The sequence below is a fragment of the Pantherophis guttatus genome, chromosome 4, assembly GCF_059756535.1.
Source record: "Pantherophis guttatus breed Tessera chromosome 4, ASM5975653v1, whole genome shotgun sequence".
Lineage (NCBI taxonomy): Eukaryota > Metazoa > Chordata > Lepidosauria > Squamata > Colubridae > Pantherophis > Pantherophis guttatus.
This window is the reverse complement of record NC_142066.1, coordinates 132,137,071-132,157,627: the sequence shown is the minus strand read 5'-3', so window position 1 is coordinate 132,157,627 and position 20,557 is coordinate 132,137,071. Positions and strand designations below refer to the sequence as shown.

At 36.1% G+C, this 20,557-nt stretch overlaps 1 protein-coding gene across 1 annotated transcript in view; it reads right to left on the bottom strand.

The window, feature by feature from the left end:
* The window catches only part of NEBL (nebulette), a 150,301-nt gene that overhangs the window by 89,200 nt on the left and 40,544 nt on the right, over window positions 1-20,557 (bottom strand). The window contains exon 3 of the mRNA XM_034402519.3: window positions 1,702-1,786. Within this exon, the coding sequence (XP_034258410.1) occupies window positions 1,702-1,786 (85 nt within the window). The remainder of the gene's footprint in view (window positions 1-1,701; window positions 1,787-20,557) is intronic.

Below are 20,557 nucleotides of genomic sequence, written 5' to 3'. Positions count from 1 at the left end.
GTGGTAGCACGGCAGCTTCCCCAGTACCTGGATGAAGCTGTCTATCTAGACCCGCTCCAGTCTGGCTTCCGGCCTGGGCACAGCACGGAAACGGCATTGGTCGCGTTGGTGGATGATCTCTGGAGGGCTCGGGATAGGGGTTGTTCCTCTATCCTGGTCCTGTTAGATCTCTCAGTGGCTTTTGATACCATCGACCATGGTATCATGTTGCACCGGTTGAAGGGGCTAGGGGTGGGGGGCACCGTTCTGCGTTCTCCTCCTACCTCTCTGACCGGTCGCAATCTGTGTTGACAGGGGGGCAGCGGTCAACTCCGAGGCCCCTTGCTTGTGGGGTGCCACAAGGGTAAGTCCTCTCGCCCCTTCTGTTCAATATTTATGTAAAGCCACTGGGTGAGATAATCCGTGGCTTTGGGGTGGAATTCCATCAGTACGCTGACGACACTCAGCTGTACATCTCCACCCCAGGCCACCCCAACGATGCCCTTGAAGTGATGTCCCAGTGCCTGGAGGTCGTGCGGGCCTGGATGGGGAGAAACAGGCTCCGACTCAACCCTTCCAAGACCGAGTGGCTGTGGCTTCCGGCGTCCCGATATAGCCAGCTGGTGCCATTGCTGGCTATTGGGGGTGAATCACTGGCTCCCACAGAGAGGGCTTGCAATTTAGGCGTCCTCCTGGATGCATGGCTGTCTTTAGAAGAGCACATGATGGCCATGGCCAGAGGGACTTTTTATCAGGTTCGCCTGATACACCAGTTGCGCCCCTTTCTGGATTGGGACTCCCTACGCACAGTCACTCAAGCACTCGTCACTTCCTGCCTGGACTACTGCAATGCTCTCTACTCCCCTTGGGGTGCACCCAGAGGCTGCAGTTAGTCCAGTATGCAGCCGCGCGGGGGATTATGGGAGCGACGGGGCGCTCACATATTACACCTCTCCTGTGCGAGCTGCACTGGCTTCCTGTGGTCTTCCAGGTGCGCTTCAAGGTTGGTGACCACCTTTAAAGCGCTCCATGGCTTAGGGCTGGGGTATCTGTGAAACCGCCTTCTGCCGCCAATAGCCTCCCACTGATCGGTTCGCTCGCACAGAGAGGGCCTCCTCAGGGTACTGTCGGCCAGACAGTGCCGGCTGGCGACCCCAAGGGGGAGAGCCTTCTCTGTGGCAGCACCTGCCCTCTGGAATGACCTACCCCCTGAGATATGCACGATATCAGACTTCCGGACTTTTCGTCGGGCCCTGAAAACACACTTATTCCATCTAGCCGGGCTGGCTTGATCCCATCCTCTCAGTTTTAATTGAATTCAGTTTTAATTGGGTTGTTTTAAATCTTGGGACGAAATTATTTAATTGTTTTTTAAACTGTTTTTAAATTTTATATGCAATGTTTTATCTCGGCTGTACACCGCCCTGAGTCCCGCAGGAGAAGGGCGATATAGAAATAAAATTAAATAAATAAATAAAAATAAATAAATAAATAAAATAAACATTGAGTTGTTAATAGACACATTAAAATAAGAAAATAGAAACAAAGAATGCTTGTATTTGAGGTGTTTTTTTTAAAAAAGGCAACTTTCAATTAACCCTTCAGGCCAATGGACGTTAATAATCAGTAAACATTTAATTATTAAATAAGTAATCAGGGATCATTTTAAAAATGGTCCCTGATTATACTTAATACATTTACAAAAAATAATGCAAAGATTACCTGACTTTGCAATTCACTTTGCTGTTTTAGTCGAATGTTTTCAGGTGTATCTGCCACTGTAGTAAAAGACTGCTTTGGATAGTGTCTGGAACAAAATTATAATAATTATAATAATAACAACAACAATAGTAATAACTATAACTGACTGGTAACTTATTTATTCTGATCCTTGTTCTGGCTCATTACAATAATTTAAAGCAATTAATGATTGTACTTTTTTCCAAATGGCAGTTTGCATAGCAGGCTAATTTGTAATAAAAAAAACAATAAATAAAATGGGATTCTAAAGCCTAGCAACTTCACAACCAAGACACCCTTACTTATTCACAACTGTATTATTCTCTTTTTAATAAATTCCTCTTTCAAACCAAAAAATAAAAAATAAAAGCAGAGAATGATGTTTCTGAGTGAGAAAGAGTTTGCTATGCTATTAATGTTTCCCTTCTTTATTTCTAAATTCCTCTTATCACACTATCTTTATTTTAATTCTTTTTAGCTACATTTTTTTCTCAAAGCTTATTCCAAGACATATGTATAGTTGACCTGTTCAAAAGAACTTCCTGAACTTTTTTTGGATGGAATAATTTCATATATAGCATTTTTATCAATTACAGTGATACCTTGGTACATAACTGCTTTGAATCACATCAAATTGGTACTGAATGCATTCTGATGTGAAAATTTTGTCCTGGTACTCATTGTTTGTTGGTATTCGAAGCACAAGCTAGAACTTGTCGGTGTCAGCTGGCTTGTGACTCACTACATTATTCCTTATGGGAAATTTTTTTTTTGTACTTATCACACCTCCCAGAGCCAATTAATGTTAAGTACTGAGGTACCGCTAAAAACTCTTGACTAATCAACAATCAATTTTTAGAAATAAATATCCAAAGGACTTTCATTCCCTTATACATGCTGTCCCACAAGCATATCATAATTTTTTAATTATGTTTTAATTAATTATTTAATTCTCACTCAGTCTTATAAATGAGCAATTTTTGGAAACCATTCTATTATTCATTTATATCTCGTTAAAATATTAAATAATTGTTGCACTGTAGTTGGCACTCAAACTATTTTATTTCAAGAGTTCATTTGCTAATGTTGAGGCTAACCTATATGTTACATCAAAAAAGCAGGTGATATCATGGCTTTTATTTTATTATTTTAAAATTAAGCTTTTACTTTTAGTTAAGTGCAGGGAACTCAGTCCCAATGACAGGGATTAGTTTGATACTTTGCCCCTCCCCCCCACTGTAGCGCCTATTCTCCCTTTTTTCTAAATATATGTCCCTGGGGAGCAACATAAATGGTGGCCATGATCTGTATTGCAAACATAGCATAGGCTGAAGTCCCTCTATTCCTCAAACTGAAACCTTAGTTCAGACCAGTTCAGTAGATCCCAATACTTGTTCTAGACTTTTTTTAAAAAAAGAGAGGAGCCACTACCTTACCGGGCAAAGACTTAGCACTTTCAGAAAGTATTTAACTTATCCCCCATTGGATGGTACAATCATAGTTTGTCGAAAGTTTATGTCTATGGTTGTTTCTATTTTATTTTTATTTCAATCTTCCCTGTGGCATTCTGTAAACTACTGCAAACTGTGGCATTTAGCAGCAGAAGAATTAAAGTAAATAAGTAGTAAAATAAATAAAGTGTTGGCCCACACAATGTTCTTAGATACCATAGTAATAACATATGCATTAAGTTTGAAAGTATAACAGGCAGAGAAACAAAATAAAACATTGTTAAAATGGAAGATAAATAATCAAAGCAAAATTAAGGAGAAATTTAAAACCAAGGTGGGTGGATTTTTTTCATTCAATTGTTTCCAATTCTTTGAAACTGCCTGAAAAAAAAACCTTGCCAAGAAAACTGCAGTTTTCTTGGCAAGGTTGTTGTTTTTTTTTCAGAAGTGGTTTGCCATTGTCTCCTTCCTACGTAGAATAAGTGACTCTCCCATAAGTGACTCAAAGAAATCATTGAGAGTTCCCCAAGGTTACCTAATTGGCTTTGTGCCTAAGGCAGGACTAGAATTCATGATCTCATGATTTCTAGTCTAATTCTTTAATCATTTCACCAAACTGGCTCTCAAACCAAGAGATAGGTAGGAGAGAGAGAGACAGAGACAACAGAGACGGAGAGAATTATATGTCTATAAACATGAAAATCTAAGAAGCAGTTTGCCTTCAGCAGCAATACAATAATCAGTATTGCTGCTACACAGAACATGTAATACTGCCTGGAAAAAAGTCTCCATCAAGTGATTTTCAATTCTGGTTGAGTATATACAGTTCTGTCTTTTACTATCTTGATAGCTGTCTTTTTAAATGCAAACTCAGCCCCTTTATAAACTGGTCACAAAGGGTTCATTCATATTCCACATTCTCAAAGGTCATCCTTATTAATGTTAATAAGGTCAGCACTTTTCCTTCACATAAATAGGCAATATGCTTAACAATAACGCACCATAAAGAAAACCATGCCTTTTCAGTCTGAAATACTACTTTCCTCTCAAATACTATTTATTATTACATTTAATTTAGTAACCCATGGGTGCCACACAGATCTTCGCTTTTACAAAGCTTATAATCAGGATATTTTATTTTATAAATTATCTATAATTAAAGAGCTACCATTTAGATAATAGATAATACCATTTAGATAATATCCATTATAATGCTAAGTCACAATTTGGTTTGCTTATTTCTACTCTAATCTGACATTTACTACAATCATTGTTGCTTATTTTCTAAGAGTTATATGAATATTCAACAATTTTATTAGAGTTACATATATGTTCATATAATGAGCAGTTAATGTGCATTTACCGTAGTCAATTTTCCTAATTTTAAAGGAGGTTAAAAAAAAAAAAGAAATTAATCATATAGAATATATTCAGACCAAATGCCTAAACAATTGTCAGGTCAATATTTCTGGTGATGCAATGCTAAATTGCACAGAGAGATAAGTTCCTTAGGCTAAGGAATTTATGGAGCATAAGGTTCCTTCTACCTTGATATAGTTCAGTGCTATATAGAAATCAAAATTCTATGATTTGTTCTAGTTAAAAATATTCAGGATTACCATCATCTGTTGTCAGGCCTGTTTGCTGAGGAGAAGACCGAAGAAAATTTAATAAATCTTCCCAGGGATTTATATTTTATAGCAACTGCAATTTGCTGATCTACCTCTATGGGACAATGTATATGACAACTCCCTTTTTTTCATTTTTGTCTCCAAGCTTTCTCAATCAATCATCACATATTTCTTGCAAAGAAATAACCCCATCTACATCAATACAATCGAAATGCAGGGTCTAGTGCAGACTAATAATAGAATTATTTACCATAAAAAATCACTTTGTTTAATTGAAGGTTGGACATTCTTTCTGCTGTCAGCCAATTCTGAGCAACATTAAGTACTTTTAAGATTTAACATTTTGTTAATTATCTCAGAGACTTAATGAGATAAGCTACAGTGACAAAAATCATAGTATTTAACTCTATTACTATGATTTGATATCATAGTGCTTCAATAAAAAGTCCAGGAAACATAATAGTCTCCATTCCAAAGGGTTTCTTCTTCCTAATGTATCTCAAGTATTAAGTATAATACAGGTAGTCCTCGACTTACAACAATTCATTTAGTGACCGTTCAAAGTTACAACGGCACTTTAAAAAGTGACTTATGAGCATTTTTAACAGTTACAACCTTTGCAGAATCCCCATGATCATGTGATAAAAATTCAAAGGCTTTGTAACTGGTTCATATTAATGACCGTTGCTATGTCCCAAGGTCATGTCACTCCCTTTTGCGATCTTCTGATAAGCAAAGTCAATGGGGAAGCCAGGTTCGCTTAACAACCGGGTTACTAATTTATCAACTGCAGTGATTCACTTAACAGGTGAGACAAGAAAGGTCATAAAATGGGGCAAAGTCCTCGTAAATTAAGGACTACCTGTATATTGGGTATGAAACAATGCAATTGGGTTGAAGCATTGATTAGTTTACATTTATAACCATCTTACATCTAATCAAGCAGTCTATGCTAAGTTCTAGTTCTCAATTCAGGAAGGCACAAAATTTTGCCTTATTTCAACCTTCAGCAACACACTGCCTCTGTCAGCCCTTCAAAATAGGCCAGATCAAACAATAGGCAGAGCAGAGATTTCAGGAATACAGTGTTATTTATGTAGGTTATAACAACTGAAATGTAATAATTTAAGTGTAATAACTAACATTTGAAATTTCTCCCTCTTGTGCCAAGCAAAATTGAAGTGGTATTATTTGGAATTTCTTGTTCACACTTTCCACTTTCTCGGGATTAAGTTATGTAAGAATGAACAAAATCCAATTAGCAGTTCAAAACTTGGATAATATATGGGCCATTCATGTGACTATAATTTCCATCTGAGGGCATAAAATTTTTTATAGTGGCCAGAAACTAACAAGGAGAAATGTGTAGCAATAAGAGAAGAAATACTGTAGACATGAGGAAGAGAAATAGTTGGGGAAGATTTTCACTCACAGGCACTATGCCATGAGCAGTTCTTCTGTGGTACCGTGTTTCCCAGAAAATAAGACCCAGTCTTATATTTTTTGAACCCCAAAATAAGCGCTTGGCTTTATTTTCAAGGAGGTCTTATTATTTTGGGGTGCGTGGAGCAAGACGGGGCTCCTCTTGCCGTCTTACCTGATTTCCAGCTCTGTCTCCCTAACGCTAATCAGGGGAAATGGTAGGGACCAGCTGCGCATGCATTTAAATATTTTCAGGGAGGGCTTATTTCTGGGGGGAGGCTTATTTTAGCACATGCACTTAAAAGCCTGATTGGGCTTATTATCAGGGGATGTCTTATTTTCAGGGAAATAGGGTATCAAGCAAGCAGTGGCTAGGTACGACTATGTCCTCAAGGTAGGGCCATAAAAATATCTATGAACTCCTAAGTTTTACCCTATAAAAACAGATTAATGGTTAAAAGAGAGGTTTGGAGGAGTGGAAAGATTGGTACAATCTACTGACAAGTTGATTATTACAATGTGTCAACCCAGCATGAATTGAGTGAATTAGAAGACGATGGGAAATAATTTTCTGATGGTATTCACACAATAACCAACTTGGATTTGACTAATTAATGTTTATTAAATAAATCATATTCAATTGCGTTTTCACAACCAAAACTTAGAAATGTGACTGTATTGAATTAACCGATTGCTCTATAACGTCAGAAAACTGGAACTGATCTATTTATAGAGCACTCAGTGAACTTTTCAGTATCTTCTGCTGAACATTTGACTGATTCTATAATTGACAAAGTAGCACTTTGACTCAGGCAGTTTGAGTTGATTCAGAATTTTTCTGTTAAATTTTATGTTGCAGAATTGGATGTATACTGTAGATCTAATAAAGTAAACATTTGCAATCCAAATCTTTTTCAATAAAATTCCAATCTAAAGATATAGGATTTAGATAAACAAAAGTTACACCTCTTCAGTACTTAAAACCTTTGTGTGGCCTATATACAATAAATAAATATAGAAATAAAGCAATACAGAAATACAACTCAATTTTTATGAGTACCAAAAGCTGCTACTTTTTAGAAGGGCAATTGTATCTCTAATGCTCAATATAGTCATACAGTGCAAGCAAAAATGTGAAGGATTAGATTTCAAATGTCAACCTAACAGCATCCATAGTAATATCTGTCTTCTTCTAGTGATTAGTTTTATATTAACATTAATGCTTTGAAAAAAAAGAACAAGTCTTGGATGGAAACTAGAAGCACAGATGTTTGGTTCATGATATTTGAGAGAATCATACAATTCTGACCTGGATGTTAAACATTTATAAGACGTAAATCTAAAAAAAAAGAAAAGCTTGGCGAAAATTGATATTGCCGGGTACTGGACATAATGTGTTTTTTAAGTCAGAAATTCTCTTTGAAGTTCCAGTTTGAGATTATCTTTCTCCTGTGCTTTGAAGTTCATCATCAGAGTACATCAGATAGCAGAAAATCTGTAAAATTAGTTTGGAAACAGGACAATTATACACAAGTTGTTTTGTGCATAATGCTAAAGCTGTAAAAACAATGGATCATAAAATAAACATTTAATTCATATCCTAGAAAACCAGGGAGGAAGGTACAGTTCTGTAAAATTAAGTAAGCAAATGTGTCTTTTTAACTAAACTTAAAATTCAAACACTGCACTACGATGGCAGTTTCTCTTTAGTTAATTAAAATAGTGAGTTCAACTCTGAAAAGATGAAAGAACTGGCCGCAGAACAAAAGAGATCTGGCTAAGGAAGAAAATAATTACTTAAAGCTTCATAAAAAGAGAAAAGAAAAGAAAATGCAGGGAAAATTGATATAAAGTGAAGTAAGAGGGCTGCAAGACCATAGTAGGGAGATTAAAAGATTTTTCCCAATCTCATCAATGGCAACTTTTCATATACATGGAACACCAGCACAAACCATAACGTTTCAGTGATAGTTTCTACTTTATTTCAAGTATAAGCTAACATTGAAACATTATGATTTGTGCTGCTGTTCCATATATATGAAAAGTTGCCATTGATGAGATTGGGGAAAATCTTTTAATTCCCTCCCCCCACCCATGTCTTGCAGCCCTCTTATTTCATTTTAAGCACAACATCTTGAATCACTGATTAATTCAAAATTGAGAAACATGATGGATAATTTTCCAACAAAATAGATTCTACCTTAGGGATAAAAGCACCAGTGTTTCCTATCATTGCTACTACACACATACACATACACACACACACACACACACATATGCAAAAATGCAGAAGGGAAGGTATCAATGGCACTTGTAAGGGTTCGTGAAAGATGTTTCGTTCCTTTCCAATAATGTTTTTTTTTATGTGCATTAGCTAGATCAGAAAAGCACAGCCTAATCCTGTTCATCCTCCACAACAAAATGGAGAAGTAACTGCTTCTCTAATCTTATGGCATGCTAGAAAAAATATCTTCTTCTAATGTAGGGGAAGGAAGTCTGTGGACTTGCAGCTAACTTCATGTAATCTTCAGCATAATTTTAACCCCTCCCCCCAAAGCACTATAAAAAGAAAATTATTCCTACTGCCTGCTGGTTGAAAAAGAAAGAAAAAAGAAAAGAAAGGGTATCAAACAAAGAAGTGTTTCTGCTTTCTCCTTCTGCCAACAACCAATATGGCTTGTTTCAGTCCTGCCTAGCAGGCAGCCACTAAATACATTAACCTCCCAAAAATGGGGGAGGGGAATCCCTAACCTTGTTCTATCTAATTTATTACCCTGCAAATAACAATAAAGAGCAATGATATGATACTCTACAGAATAAAAACAGAACAATGCAGATTTGGTTCTGAACTACAGTCTAGGTTTGTAGTTGCAATATGACTTTGTTTAACTATGTGTTTATTAAACACAATTAGCTGGATTCACTCAAAATTGTAAGCCATACATCAGGGTTCATAAATTTAATAACTGTTCTAACATAAAAACAGTAAGGCAAAATCCAAATAAACCCAAAATATGCCTGACTGCAACATGTGACCTTAGGTACAATTTTTCCAATATTTCTGCTTTATGCATTCTGAGAATCAGAATATGCATTGTAGAGCTTAATTCTTTACTGATGCAACAAGGTCTATACTAGTCAATCGAAACAGACAAGATTTTAAGAGCCCATGATAGAATGACGATATCCCATCAACCTCAAAGAAATCCACAACCCAGAGTTAAAAATTGAGTGGAGCTGATAAAAAAGAATGAATTTCCAGGTTGTGTAAATTGACACATCTGGAAGAGATCAGATTTAGGATAAATCTGTCTACATATATAGACATACACGCACATATGCACACACACAGCCAGTCAGGCTGCTGCTCACACAAGTGGAGATACGATGCGTATGCACTCACATGCACTCACGCCTGCCATTTCTGTGGCCCAGTTGCAAACAGCTCACGGCCCACTAATGGGCCACGACACAGAGGTTGGGGACCCCTGGCCTAGAGGAATATTAGCTTAACTGTTCTTTTCCCAATCATGAGAAAGGCTTCATGAGATCTGCTCTTCCTTCATTGCTTTTAGCCTTAAAAAGAACTTTACAAACAACAAAAATGCCAATGTGCTTTCTAATAAAGCACTTGACATCACTTGCAACATAGGTTTAAGAAAGAGTTAGAATTAAAAGGCTATGCCAAAAGCTTCATAGAACAGAGGGAGCAAAACCCTAGCAGTACATGTTAACCACTAGATTATTTCAAAGTTTAAACAAAGCCATCCTCCTCCATTTATTATAGACTGTGACTTGCTTTTTGAAAATAGCACTGTTGTTCTGAACCAGCTTTCCTGCCCAGGGGCATAGCAAAGACTTCACAAAAATATCAGCAGAGTTACATTAGAATGGTGCGCACTCACACTCTAGCCTAGCCATAGCCTTTTCAAGAAAGAGTCACACTTCTTGAAACTTCACAACCCAAAATGGAATTATTATCAACATTCCATTAAATAATATTCTATTCTCATAAGACATCATAAGGTCATCTTACAGCTTCCTACTTTCAAGACATGGCTGCTAGAAAAATATGGATTTTCTTTTATATTAAGAACCTCTAAATTTCAATAGTGGTTTCTTGGAGAGTTTGCACACTCTGGCAATGATGTTTATTTTACCTATATTCCACTTCATCATGTAATGAAGTGGAATATAGAATGGCTAAAATAGCCCACCCACTCACTATGGCACCTGGAAACCTTTATTTTTATTCTAATCATACAAAAGTATATTTACAGACAAAGAAATGTGAAAAATTAATTTATTGGGAACATACATCAAAGTAGGAGTGGTGCCACAAAATAGAGTAGAGTGGATTTATTGGCTGGTGATTTGAAAGATAATTTATTAAAGATGATTTATTATACTTTCCATACCACTAACTGTAAACCATGCATTGTGCTGGGAAATGGCAAAAAAGACAGAATGAATTTCCTACTCTCCAATGCAGCTCCTGATTTATTGACAGCTAATTTCCCTTTCTTCCAAATCACATTTTTTTAAAAACCATGGGGTTAAAAAGTCATAATAGATTTGGATCAGACATTAAGCCATATTGGATGGATTTACCCATAATGCTGAATCAAAAATAAATAAACTATATTATGGCTTAGTATTATAAACACACCAGACCAATGTGATAGTGTGCTCCATCCCAAAATCCAAAGTTAGTGCCACAGTCGTAGAGAATTGGTTATATTTTACTGGCATTTTATATATTCTCTCAAGTAGATGATCAGGCTGAAGATGCAAACAGACAAGTATCCAGCGAATGACTTTTCAAATGATGAACTGATACATGCTTATAGCATAACAGTTTCTAACCATGCAAAACTTTGAAGAATATAGCAGGCAATATAGTCATTTCCCTTAAGATCTGCAAAGATCCATTCATAGAAATATAGGATCCTGCAAAGTAATAAACTTCTAGTATCATCTTTATTTTCTAGGTCTAATTTAGACTTCAACTAAAGGCATTCATAGGAATTCTATTTCTCCATGTCACAATTTCCACATCCTGGAAAAGGCATTTTAAAAACAATCTGCTGTCATTTTTACTTTCTCCATCTTCAAAATACTGCCAACCCTGGCAGCTTACCTTCTACGGACAGATGGCAGAGAAATAAGCCAAGAAGTGGAATGAGATAAGTTTCCACCAATGAGAGAATGGGGTACTCATGAAACCTGCAGAACTGCATATTTGAACATCCAGCATTGCTTTGATTTCAACACACTATAGCAAAAACCCAAGTCAGTTTTCAAACTTAACTGACATTACAAGATCAATCCATTTAAGTGCAGATTCTGATCTGGTATAAAGATGCTGTGTGGAAGTGCTCTCAAAAATTAAAAAATAACAAGTGACTACAGCCCAAATGCTTTGCTTAAAAGTACACTCATTGGATTAAAAGAAAAAGATAAAAGAAATATTAATTGAAGAAAACATCCCTGGGGTTAATGGGCAAGGCTGAAAGCAGCCTCACTACCTTGTCTTCCAGTAAATGGGTGTTTTATGAAAGGCTGTATTCATGACATCAGCTTTTAGATCATCCAACACCGTGGCAGCTTTTTTATTTGACTTCTCAATCCCAAATAGTCTCATGGATCAAAATAGTTGCCTCCTTCTGTGTTAGAAACAATGTTCTGAACAAAACCTGGAAAACAACTGGGAAAAAGTTCAGAGCTTACAGTATAGAATAAGACCATGCTGGTGTACCAGTTAGTAACTTGACTGCTTCACATTTCACTAAGTGGAGCTTTTACTTATTCTACAAAGGAAGTCACCCACACAGGAAAAGCAATGAAAAAAGGGGAATATGAAAGGAGAGGGAGAGGCAGGAAAACCCAGACCATCAATCACCTAACTATGAAACTTCACAGGCCTCTTTGCCAAACAAGGAGAGACCGCTTGAAATTCCAAATATTAAGATAAAGACTCCCTGGAGTCAAGCTCAACTCCTAATGACTACCCAGACACCTCCTTGTAGATATTTTTGGCACAATTCATAAGTGATTTGTTGTTGCCTTCTCCCAGGATGTTTTCTATCTAAATACTAACACTGTCTCACCCTATTTAGCTTCTCAAAATTAGTCAGATCAACAGTTGCTACTTGCTAGGGTCCAAATATTAAGATACCTCAAAAACATTGGTATAAAATGGCAGAGCAAGTCTGTTACAGCCAATAACTGAAGAATGTTTAGTATATGAGATCAATTTGATGAACTCTTGGACCATTTATTACTGTCTGTGATTTAATAAACAATCTAATTCTATTAAAAATCTTCTCTAATTACTTGGCTGGTTATTCTGGAGCTTGTCTTCTTAGGTAGAGAAAATCTTTGCTTCATATGCTACCAGAATTAGGATCAACAAGGCCTAGATGATTATTAGAAAATAAAAACTTAATTCTTTTTCTTTCAACACAGAATTGAATATCAAGTAGATCACACTTTTCACCAATTTCCACCATGTTTCTTTAATTTAGATGTTGGGGATAGTCCTCTGGAGAGAAAAAATATCTGTTTTGCTTGTTGCTATTCTCAGCAACATGAGCTTGGAAATCTGACAATGATGGAATGTGAAGAAGTGTGACCTTGTCAAACTTGGCAGTCTTATAACTCATTCTACTATGCATAGCTCTCTCTGACTTCATTTCCTTTCTAAAGTATGCTGTTTTTTATATTTTCACAGGAACTGCATCTCATTCTTGTAAAGGAATTGAAGAGATTTGGAGATAAGATCAGTATTCCAAATTGGTTAAACAAGATTAAATTTGTCATGTGTAACTGCTATAAATAATAAAATAATCAAAGGGCAAAACATCAATTCAATGAAAAAAGAAAGCCAGCATGTCATCTTCTTTATCTGAAGACCTGGTATTATATAATGATATACTGTATCCTGACACATTTTTTAAAAAACACATCTTTTGCTATGTAAAAAAGAAGAAAAGAACAGACTATTTTATTAGGTTGCAATTACTTCTAAATGTCAATTCTTACACAATGAAACATCAACCTCTATCTGCACAGAACAATTATCTGTATGCTATGCCTAAAAAACAGTTAATTACATCAAATATACTACACCCATTTCAGAATGGGCAGCAATAAACATAAGTCTTTTACCAATTTATGCATCATAAGAAACCCAGATTAAGGCTACAGCTTTGATATTTAACTATTTGGTGTGCATACAGTATGTGCTTAAGCTTTTTACATAGGTTACAATTCAATTTTATCAGACATCTCTCTTAGTATAATGCCAGGTAATTCATTCTATCATTTCTCCTTCTGATGACACAGCAACATAAATATTCTCATTATCCAATTTTTATGAACTAACAGTCTAGCTTCTAAGAGGCAAACGGTTAAAAAGAAAGAGAATATGATATTTTGGATACATCAATATTTCTGAACCAGGTATTAATAACCTGATACTCTCAAGCATATGAATGAGAGGCAGTGAACATCAGACTCTTCAGAAGGGTTCTAGCAAGACCACAATCCTCACAGTTTTTCATCAAAATTCATCAGCCATCTGATGTTTCTTTCAAAACCAGACAGTATAAGTTGCATGCTGACATGTCTACGTTGATTATGGATTGATCAGTAACTAATGATTTCCCCAATCTTAATAACAATTATTATTTTGTAACTATTTTTAGAGATTTCAAGGACTGCACTCTAGGTCCTGTACTTCAGTTGTAAATCACAGTACTGTTGGGGAAGGTTCAATGGGGGAATAATATCAGGGAATCTTCTGGAAAAAGAGTATAGCATAACTTGGGCTCAAATGCAGTATTAAAAGATCCTAAATTGGCAAGTGGGAGGAAATTTGGTGAAAGCATTTATTTGAAAGACATTTGAAAGAACTCATTTTTTTTATTCAAAAGAAATGCAGATTACTGCAAAGCCTTTCTGTCAGTAGGTTCTCAGTCTAGCTTGACCAAGAACTTACATGAATGAGTTTATCTTAATGCTAAAGGATACAGATCTCCTAAGAACAAGGTTTTTTTTTTTTTTTTAGTATCATTGTTTCTTGGACTACCAAACATCTTTCCTCATTGATGGATTTTCTATGGTAAGAAAAAAGACAGAAAAAGCAGATGGAAATAGCATTAAAAATTCTATAAAACTTCATAAATGAGGCATGGTGATGGCACACAAAAAAACCTTCACTTAAAAAAAACCTGGTAGGTGGAAACCCTGCAAGATGTAGTACCAAAAGTGTGCCAGTTTGGAGATGACTGATGGATATGTGATAGTTGGAAGTAAAAAAGGAAGCTAATTCTTGAATTCTTGAAAGAATGCCAAGTTATGAGTGCTTTATGAAAGAAACAGATCTATAAATCTTTTCACCTGAATTGAAAACTGTTATATATATCATGCTTTAGCAAGTCACAACATTGCAGACTGTAAGTCACATAAGAGACTTCAACTAACAAATTGTTGAGGACAGCTCTTTAAACAATATAACTGGCAATTGATTAAAAAAAATGGTAGCACTAATAAGCTTGAAGGAATTCTCTCTTTTTTTTCCCCTCTAACACAGTCTTTTGCAGCTGATAACTGCATTTTGTCACCTAAACTCCAATGAAAATAGGAGGTAGCACCTTGGGTCAAAGGAGTACTGATAATCCTGCAGGCCAATGCTTGAAAACCTAATTTGATTTCCTCTTCACACAGGAATACATATGCACACAAAATATATACTTATGTGTATAATTCTTATAGACAAATGTATTTGGTCCAGTGACCACAGGTAATTGGTAATTTTTGAGCCCAAAATTTCCATTGCTAATCAAGACAGTTGTTAGGTAAGTTTTGCTCCATTTTACAATCTTTCTTGACACAATTGTTAAGTGAATCTTAGCAGTTATCAAGTTAGTAGCACAGCTGTTAAGTGAATCTGGCTTCCCCTTGCTTCTCAGAAGTTCACAAAACATGATCACATGACCCCAGGACACTGCAATCATCATAAATACATACCAGTTGCCAAATGTCAGAATTTTGATCAAGTGACCACTGGGATGCCATAACAGTCTTAAGTGTGAAAAATGTTCATAAATGCTGTTGTAAATTTGGACAGTCACTAAACGAATGGTTTTAAATCAAGAACTACTTGTACTCTAGTCAATAGGTGGACAAGGTTAAGCCGTATAAAATAAGTTACCAAGTAAAGAGAACAGAATTAGTCTTCCCCATCATCAACTTGTGATTCTTAACCAGAACTTTCATGAGTGACTATAGTAAAATGTCTCCAAATCTATCTCATGAGTAAATTCAAATAGATTCCATGTTTAGTTGCCTTGATTTTTTTTCCATGAAAATTAAAGGGTCACAGCCAATGGTAGGCTGACAAATGTTTAACAACCAGTTTTTCTGGGTCTATTACTGGCACCATACAACACTGTTAATTGCCAAACAACTAGCTGGTATACTAGGCCATGGATGTCAAACTTGTCGCATCACGTTGCCATCACGTGATGTATCGGGATGTTTTTTCCCTTCGGGGAGCTGGGATGGGCATGGCCTGTGCAAGACGCATCCGGTCTACGAGCCACCAGTTTGACACCCTTGTGCTAGGCATTGTGGCTCAGCTCTGCTCTCAATTGTCTTGCAAAATTCCAGAGAATATAACATTTTGCTCCTGTGAGCAACTCACATGGTCATCTTCTTGGAAAAATCCACTAAAGTTCAAGTCAGATACATGTAGTCCTCATTTATTGATTGTCTCATTCGTACCTATTTGCAGTTGCAATAGTGATGCAAACATAACTTTACAACCAATACTTACATTTACAATTTTTGCAGGTCTGCAGAGCAAAGGAAAAGGTGAAATAAGATCAAAAACACAGTCTTAATTTCACTTAACAAATGTGCACAGGGATTAGAAATAAAATGTAAAAGATTCTGGCTGTATGTCAAAATCAATCTAGAAATTGCCACTACACCTCAAAATTAATGGACAAAAACCTTTCTATTAGAGATTTGCAACATTCATTGGAATTGGAACATTTGGTGAATTTTACTTATTATTCTCATTGCTTTTGAAGCAGTAACCTTATTTAAAATATTTCCTGTTAACAAATGTCATTGCACAAAACAATTGTATTATTTTTTTACCAGTACATACATTAATTTTTAATTTCTACTACACTTTTCCTCCACATTAGATTACAAATGTCAGATTACAAATTCAACACAACCCAGATCAAATTTTATTTAGTTAATAAGTCTTACATTGTCATATCTGTCACTATTTCTGTTGAAATGTATTTTAAAAACAGAAATCAATCTGCCACAAATATGTCAACACCTATCAGCAGCTTTCCAAAATGTAAATAATAAATACATCATACTCAGAATGCTGTAGGTTAGAAGATCTGTAGTTTGTAGTCATTTGCAGACTGTGGGAAAATGGGAACCCTGACTAAATTTAGTCAGCATCTACGGGAGTTTATTTGAAAGACATTTCCCTACAACTTTCCTTACAATAGAATGAATGCAAAATTGGCTCTATCATGATGCAAACTAAAGCTACAAATGAATCACAGAAATGGTTTGTATGTTGTAAACAAACTGTAAACTGTTAATTCCTTTATTTTTCTGTCATAGAAGGAAACAAATTTGTACAATTTTTTGCTTCAACTGTTAAAATATCTCAACCAGACTTAGATAATATCCATGTTCAGTTATGTGGAAATGTCCTATTTCTTAATCAGATTAAGACAGAAAAACATTTCTCAAAGAAAATAAAAGAAAGATATAATTATGATATAAACCATAGATTCTGTGTTTCAAAGTCCACTACAATGCATCATATAGTATGAATATAGTATGACATTTTTACCACAGTTGTTAAGTGAATCACTGCAGTTAAGTTGGTAACACGGTTGTTAAGTGAATCTGGCTTCCCAATTGACTTTAGTTGTCAGAAGATCACAAAAGGTGATCACATGATCCTGGAACACTGCAAACCATCATAAATATGATGGTTTGCAGTGTTGCAAAGCATTTGATCATGTAACCATTGGGATGCTGCAACAGTATGAAAAATGGTCATAAGTTATTTTTTTTCAGTACCATTGTAACTTTGAATGGACCTAAATGAACTGTTGTAAGTCAAGGACTACCTGTATTACTGAAAGCCAATAACATTTGTTTTTTAACTCTCCTAAATTTAAACGATGTACCATTATTTGATTATAAAAAAGTAAACTGGTAATTTAAATGGGAAGATTTTTTAAATTTAATTACATTGAAAGTTGCATTATATGGGATGTGCTACTATTTATAAAACAAAAGCTGCATTATAAATAATAAGTGAATTATAGTTTGTTTGCAATTATACAGTACAATATCATATTTAATTTCCTAAGAAATGAACAGATGACCATTGGTTTTACTATTAAAAATGCTGTTAGCTGTTTTAGTAAAGGAAATTCCAGTTTGCAATTACAAAAACTGAAATACTTTTCACAAAATGCCAATACAATTTGTTAAGCTTTTAAAATAGAATTCACATAAGCAAGCAAAAAATGCAGGGTAGTCCAACGTATGGGTACTAAACCTAAATCTAATCAATGAATACTGCTTTCAGCAATAGCATCTTTTTACACTGACTCCATTGATCCACTGTGCTGATTCATAACGTACTTTGCTTAGCTTTGGCTTCCTATGTTGTGTCAGCTGTTTGTAAACCAACATCCATGTCTATTATATCTAGCCTAGTATCTAGAACAAGGATTTAAAAAAAGATATATGGTTTTCTGTAAAATGAGGCCCTTATATATGAGATGGGCAGAATTCAATTGAGAAATGTTGGGTCATTCTACATTTAGTTTATCGAACATTGTAACTGGGGTGGGTTCTACTTACCTTTACTACCGGTTCGCAGTGGGAGCCCATGCACTTCTGCGCATGCACAGATCACCCATGATGATGTTGTGGTGGGTGGACGGAGCCTCCTGCCAGTTTTACTACCGGTTCTATAGAACTGGACCAAACCGGGAGCAACCCACCACTGATTGTAACCAATGTAATCAGATTTGTCCTAGAATAATTCCATTTTGTAAAAGGTTTTGAGAAACAATCATATGCAGCTATAACTCAGCATTTTATTTTGATAACTAATCAATTTTACTATGTATTATAAAATAACTGATAATTTAAATCTATATGCTAAAATATGCTTTAAAGACCCAATCCTTTTCAAAGTTAAAATTACCTAAACATACAATACCTTTCACTTTACTCTAGCCCAGTGATGATGAACCTTCTTGGCACCGAGTGCCGAAAAGGGAGTGCTCGTGCTTCGCGAATGTGCGCCTGGGCCACAACCCAGAAGAGGAGCTGTCCAGGGCACATGTGTGCGCCTGAAAATGAACTTCCAGTTTCAGCTACTGAACTTCCAGTTTCAGCCAGCTACTCTTCCGGGTTTCTGGCGTGCATGTGCACACAACGATCAGCTGGCTGGTGCACATGCTCATGCAGGAAAACTTGCTCCTCTAGTTTCCGGTACTGTCGCATACAAAAAGTTCAGCTGATCGTCGGACGCACATGCACACCAGAAACCCGGAAGAGGAACAGGCTATGCCGCGCATGCCAGGCGAGATGGCTCTGCGTGCCACTTTGGGCATGCCTGCCATTGGTTCCCCATCACGGTTCTAGCTTATTAACAATCTTATGAAAATGATTAAGAAATCATCCATAGAAGTTCCAACCTATACCCTTCAAAAATGTAATCAGCTCTGATAAGTATTTTGTTTCCATAGTAATTACATTTCAATAATTTTAGTATAAATCCAAGCTAAAAAATCTTTGATAGTGATTATGATAAATAGGTAGAATTCCAAAGGATCCTACTGCCTACATAGCATTTATGCAATTAAATGTTCTAGAAATACTGAAAAAAATACTTTGCATGAAAGCCTTTTACAAATCTAAGAATAGTTCAAGAGTTTAATAGCTTCTGTTAAAGAGTCAAGATGAGACCTAATCAACTTCTTCCAGGCAGCTGGGAGGTCTCTATAAATCCCAGGCCACTAGTCACCATAATTAGTCAATAAACAGGCTAAGTCTTCCTCTGGACTGTATCAGTTACTTTCCCGTTCATTCTTTCTGTTCCTTCCAAAGTAATCCCAATACCAAAGTGCTAAAATTATCCTGAGTAGAACCAACTTCAAAATCCTTCCAAGATCTTAATATTAATTAGTTATCCCATAATTTTTAATTTACTCCTATCATACCTTCAACTGGCCAGTTAACAAACAAAAACATGATGTTAAGGAATAGTTTATTATTCGGGAATAGTCTCAGAAAATAGCCATAAAAGCCATCCATACAGTGACCATTTTATCACACATTTGATTTTGACCACTCCTGGCTTTTACATAGGGGTAGCAAACAGACAAATGTTATGAACTAAGAAGAAGGAATGTAGCACCTGTAGGACATTTGAGGTCCTCTGCATTATCTAACTTAATTAAATTAAATTAAGTTTTTATTTTAAAAAACTTGCAAAACTGGCATGACATAAAGTACTGTGCCGGCTCTAGCTTTAATTACAAGGAAGCCTCTGTAGACTTTGGAAGAATTCTTCAGGTGTGGTCTAGACTCTAGACCAGTGGTAACCAACCAGTGGTCCACTGGTGATCCACGAGAAAATTTTGGTGGTGGCAGAAAAATTATTTGCATTTTTTATACTGCAGTAAATACTATTTATCTTTTTTTTTAATCACATTAGTGGTCCGCGGCAGTGGTGGGTTGCCGCTGGTTCGGACCGGTTCGCAAGAACTGGTAGTAAAACTGGTGGGAGGCTCCACCCACTGACCCAGATGTCATCAAAGTTGATCTGCACATGCGCAGAGCAAAAGAGCACGCACACACATGATGCGAACCATTAGTAAAGGTAAGTAGAACCCACCCCTGGTCCGCGGGATTTAAAATTATGAATTTAGCGGTCCCTCAGTTCTGAAAGGTTGGTGACCCCTGCTCTAGACCAAAGCTTTGTTTAGAAGGGAGTCCACCTGCTTAGAAAAGAAAGGCAAAAACTGGATGGTAAAATGATTGCAAGGAATTTCCTAAATAGCTTGCTTCCTGGTAAATGATGCATTATTGTTAGCCACACTTTTTCAGATAGAAACCACAATATGTTTTTAGTTCCAAAATTTGAGTTGTTTTCCGAAATGGTCTACTCTACTTGTTATATAAACCAATGATGAGTACCCAAAGACCTTCCTACTGCACAAGAAAAAAACTATCACCTACAATCTATTTAACCCTAGA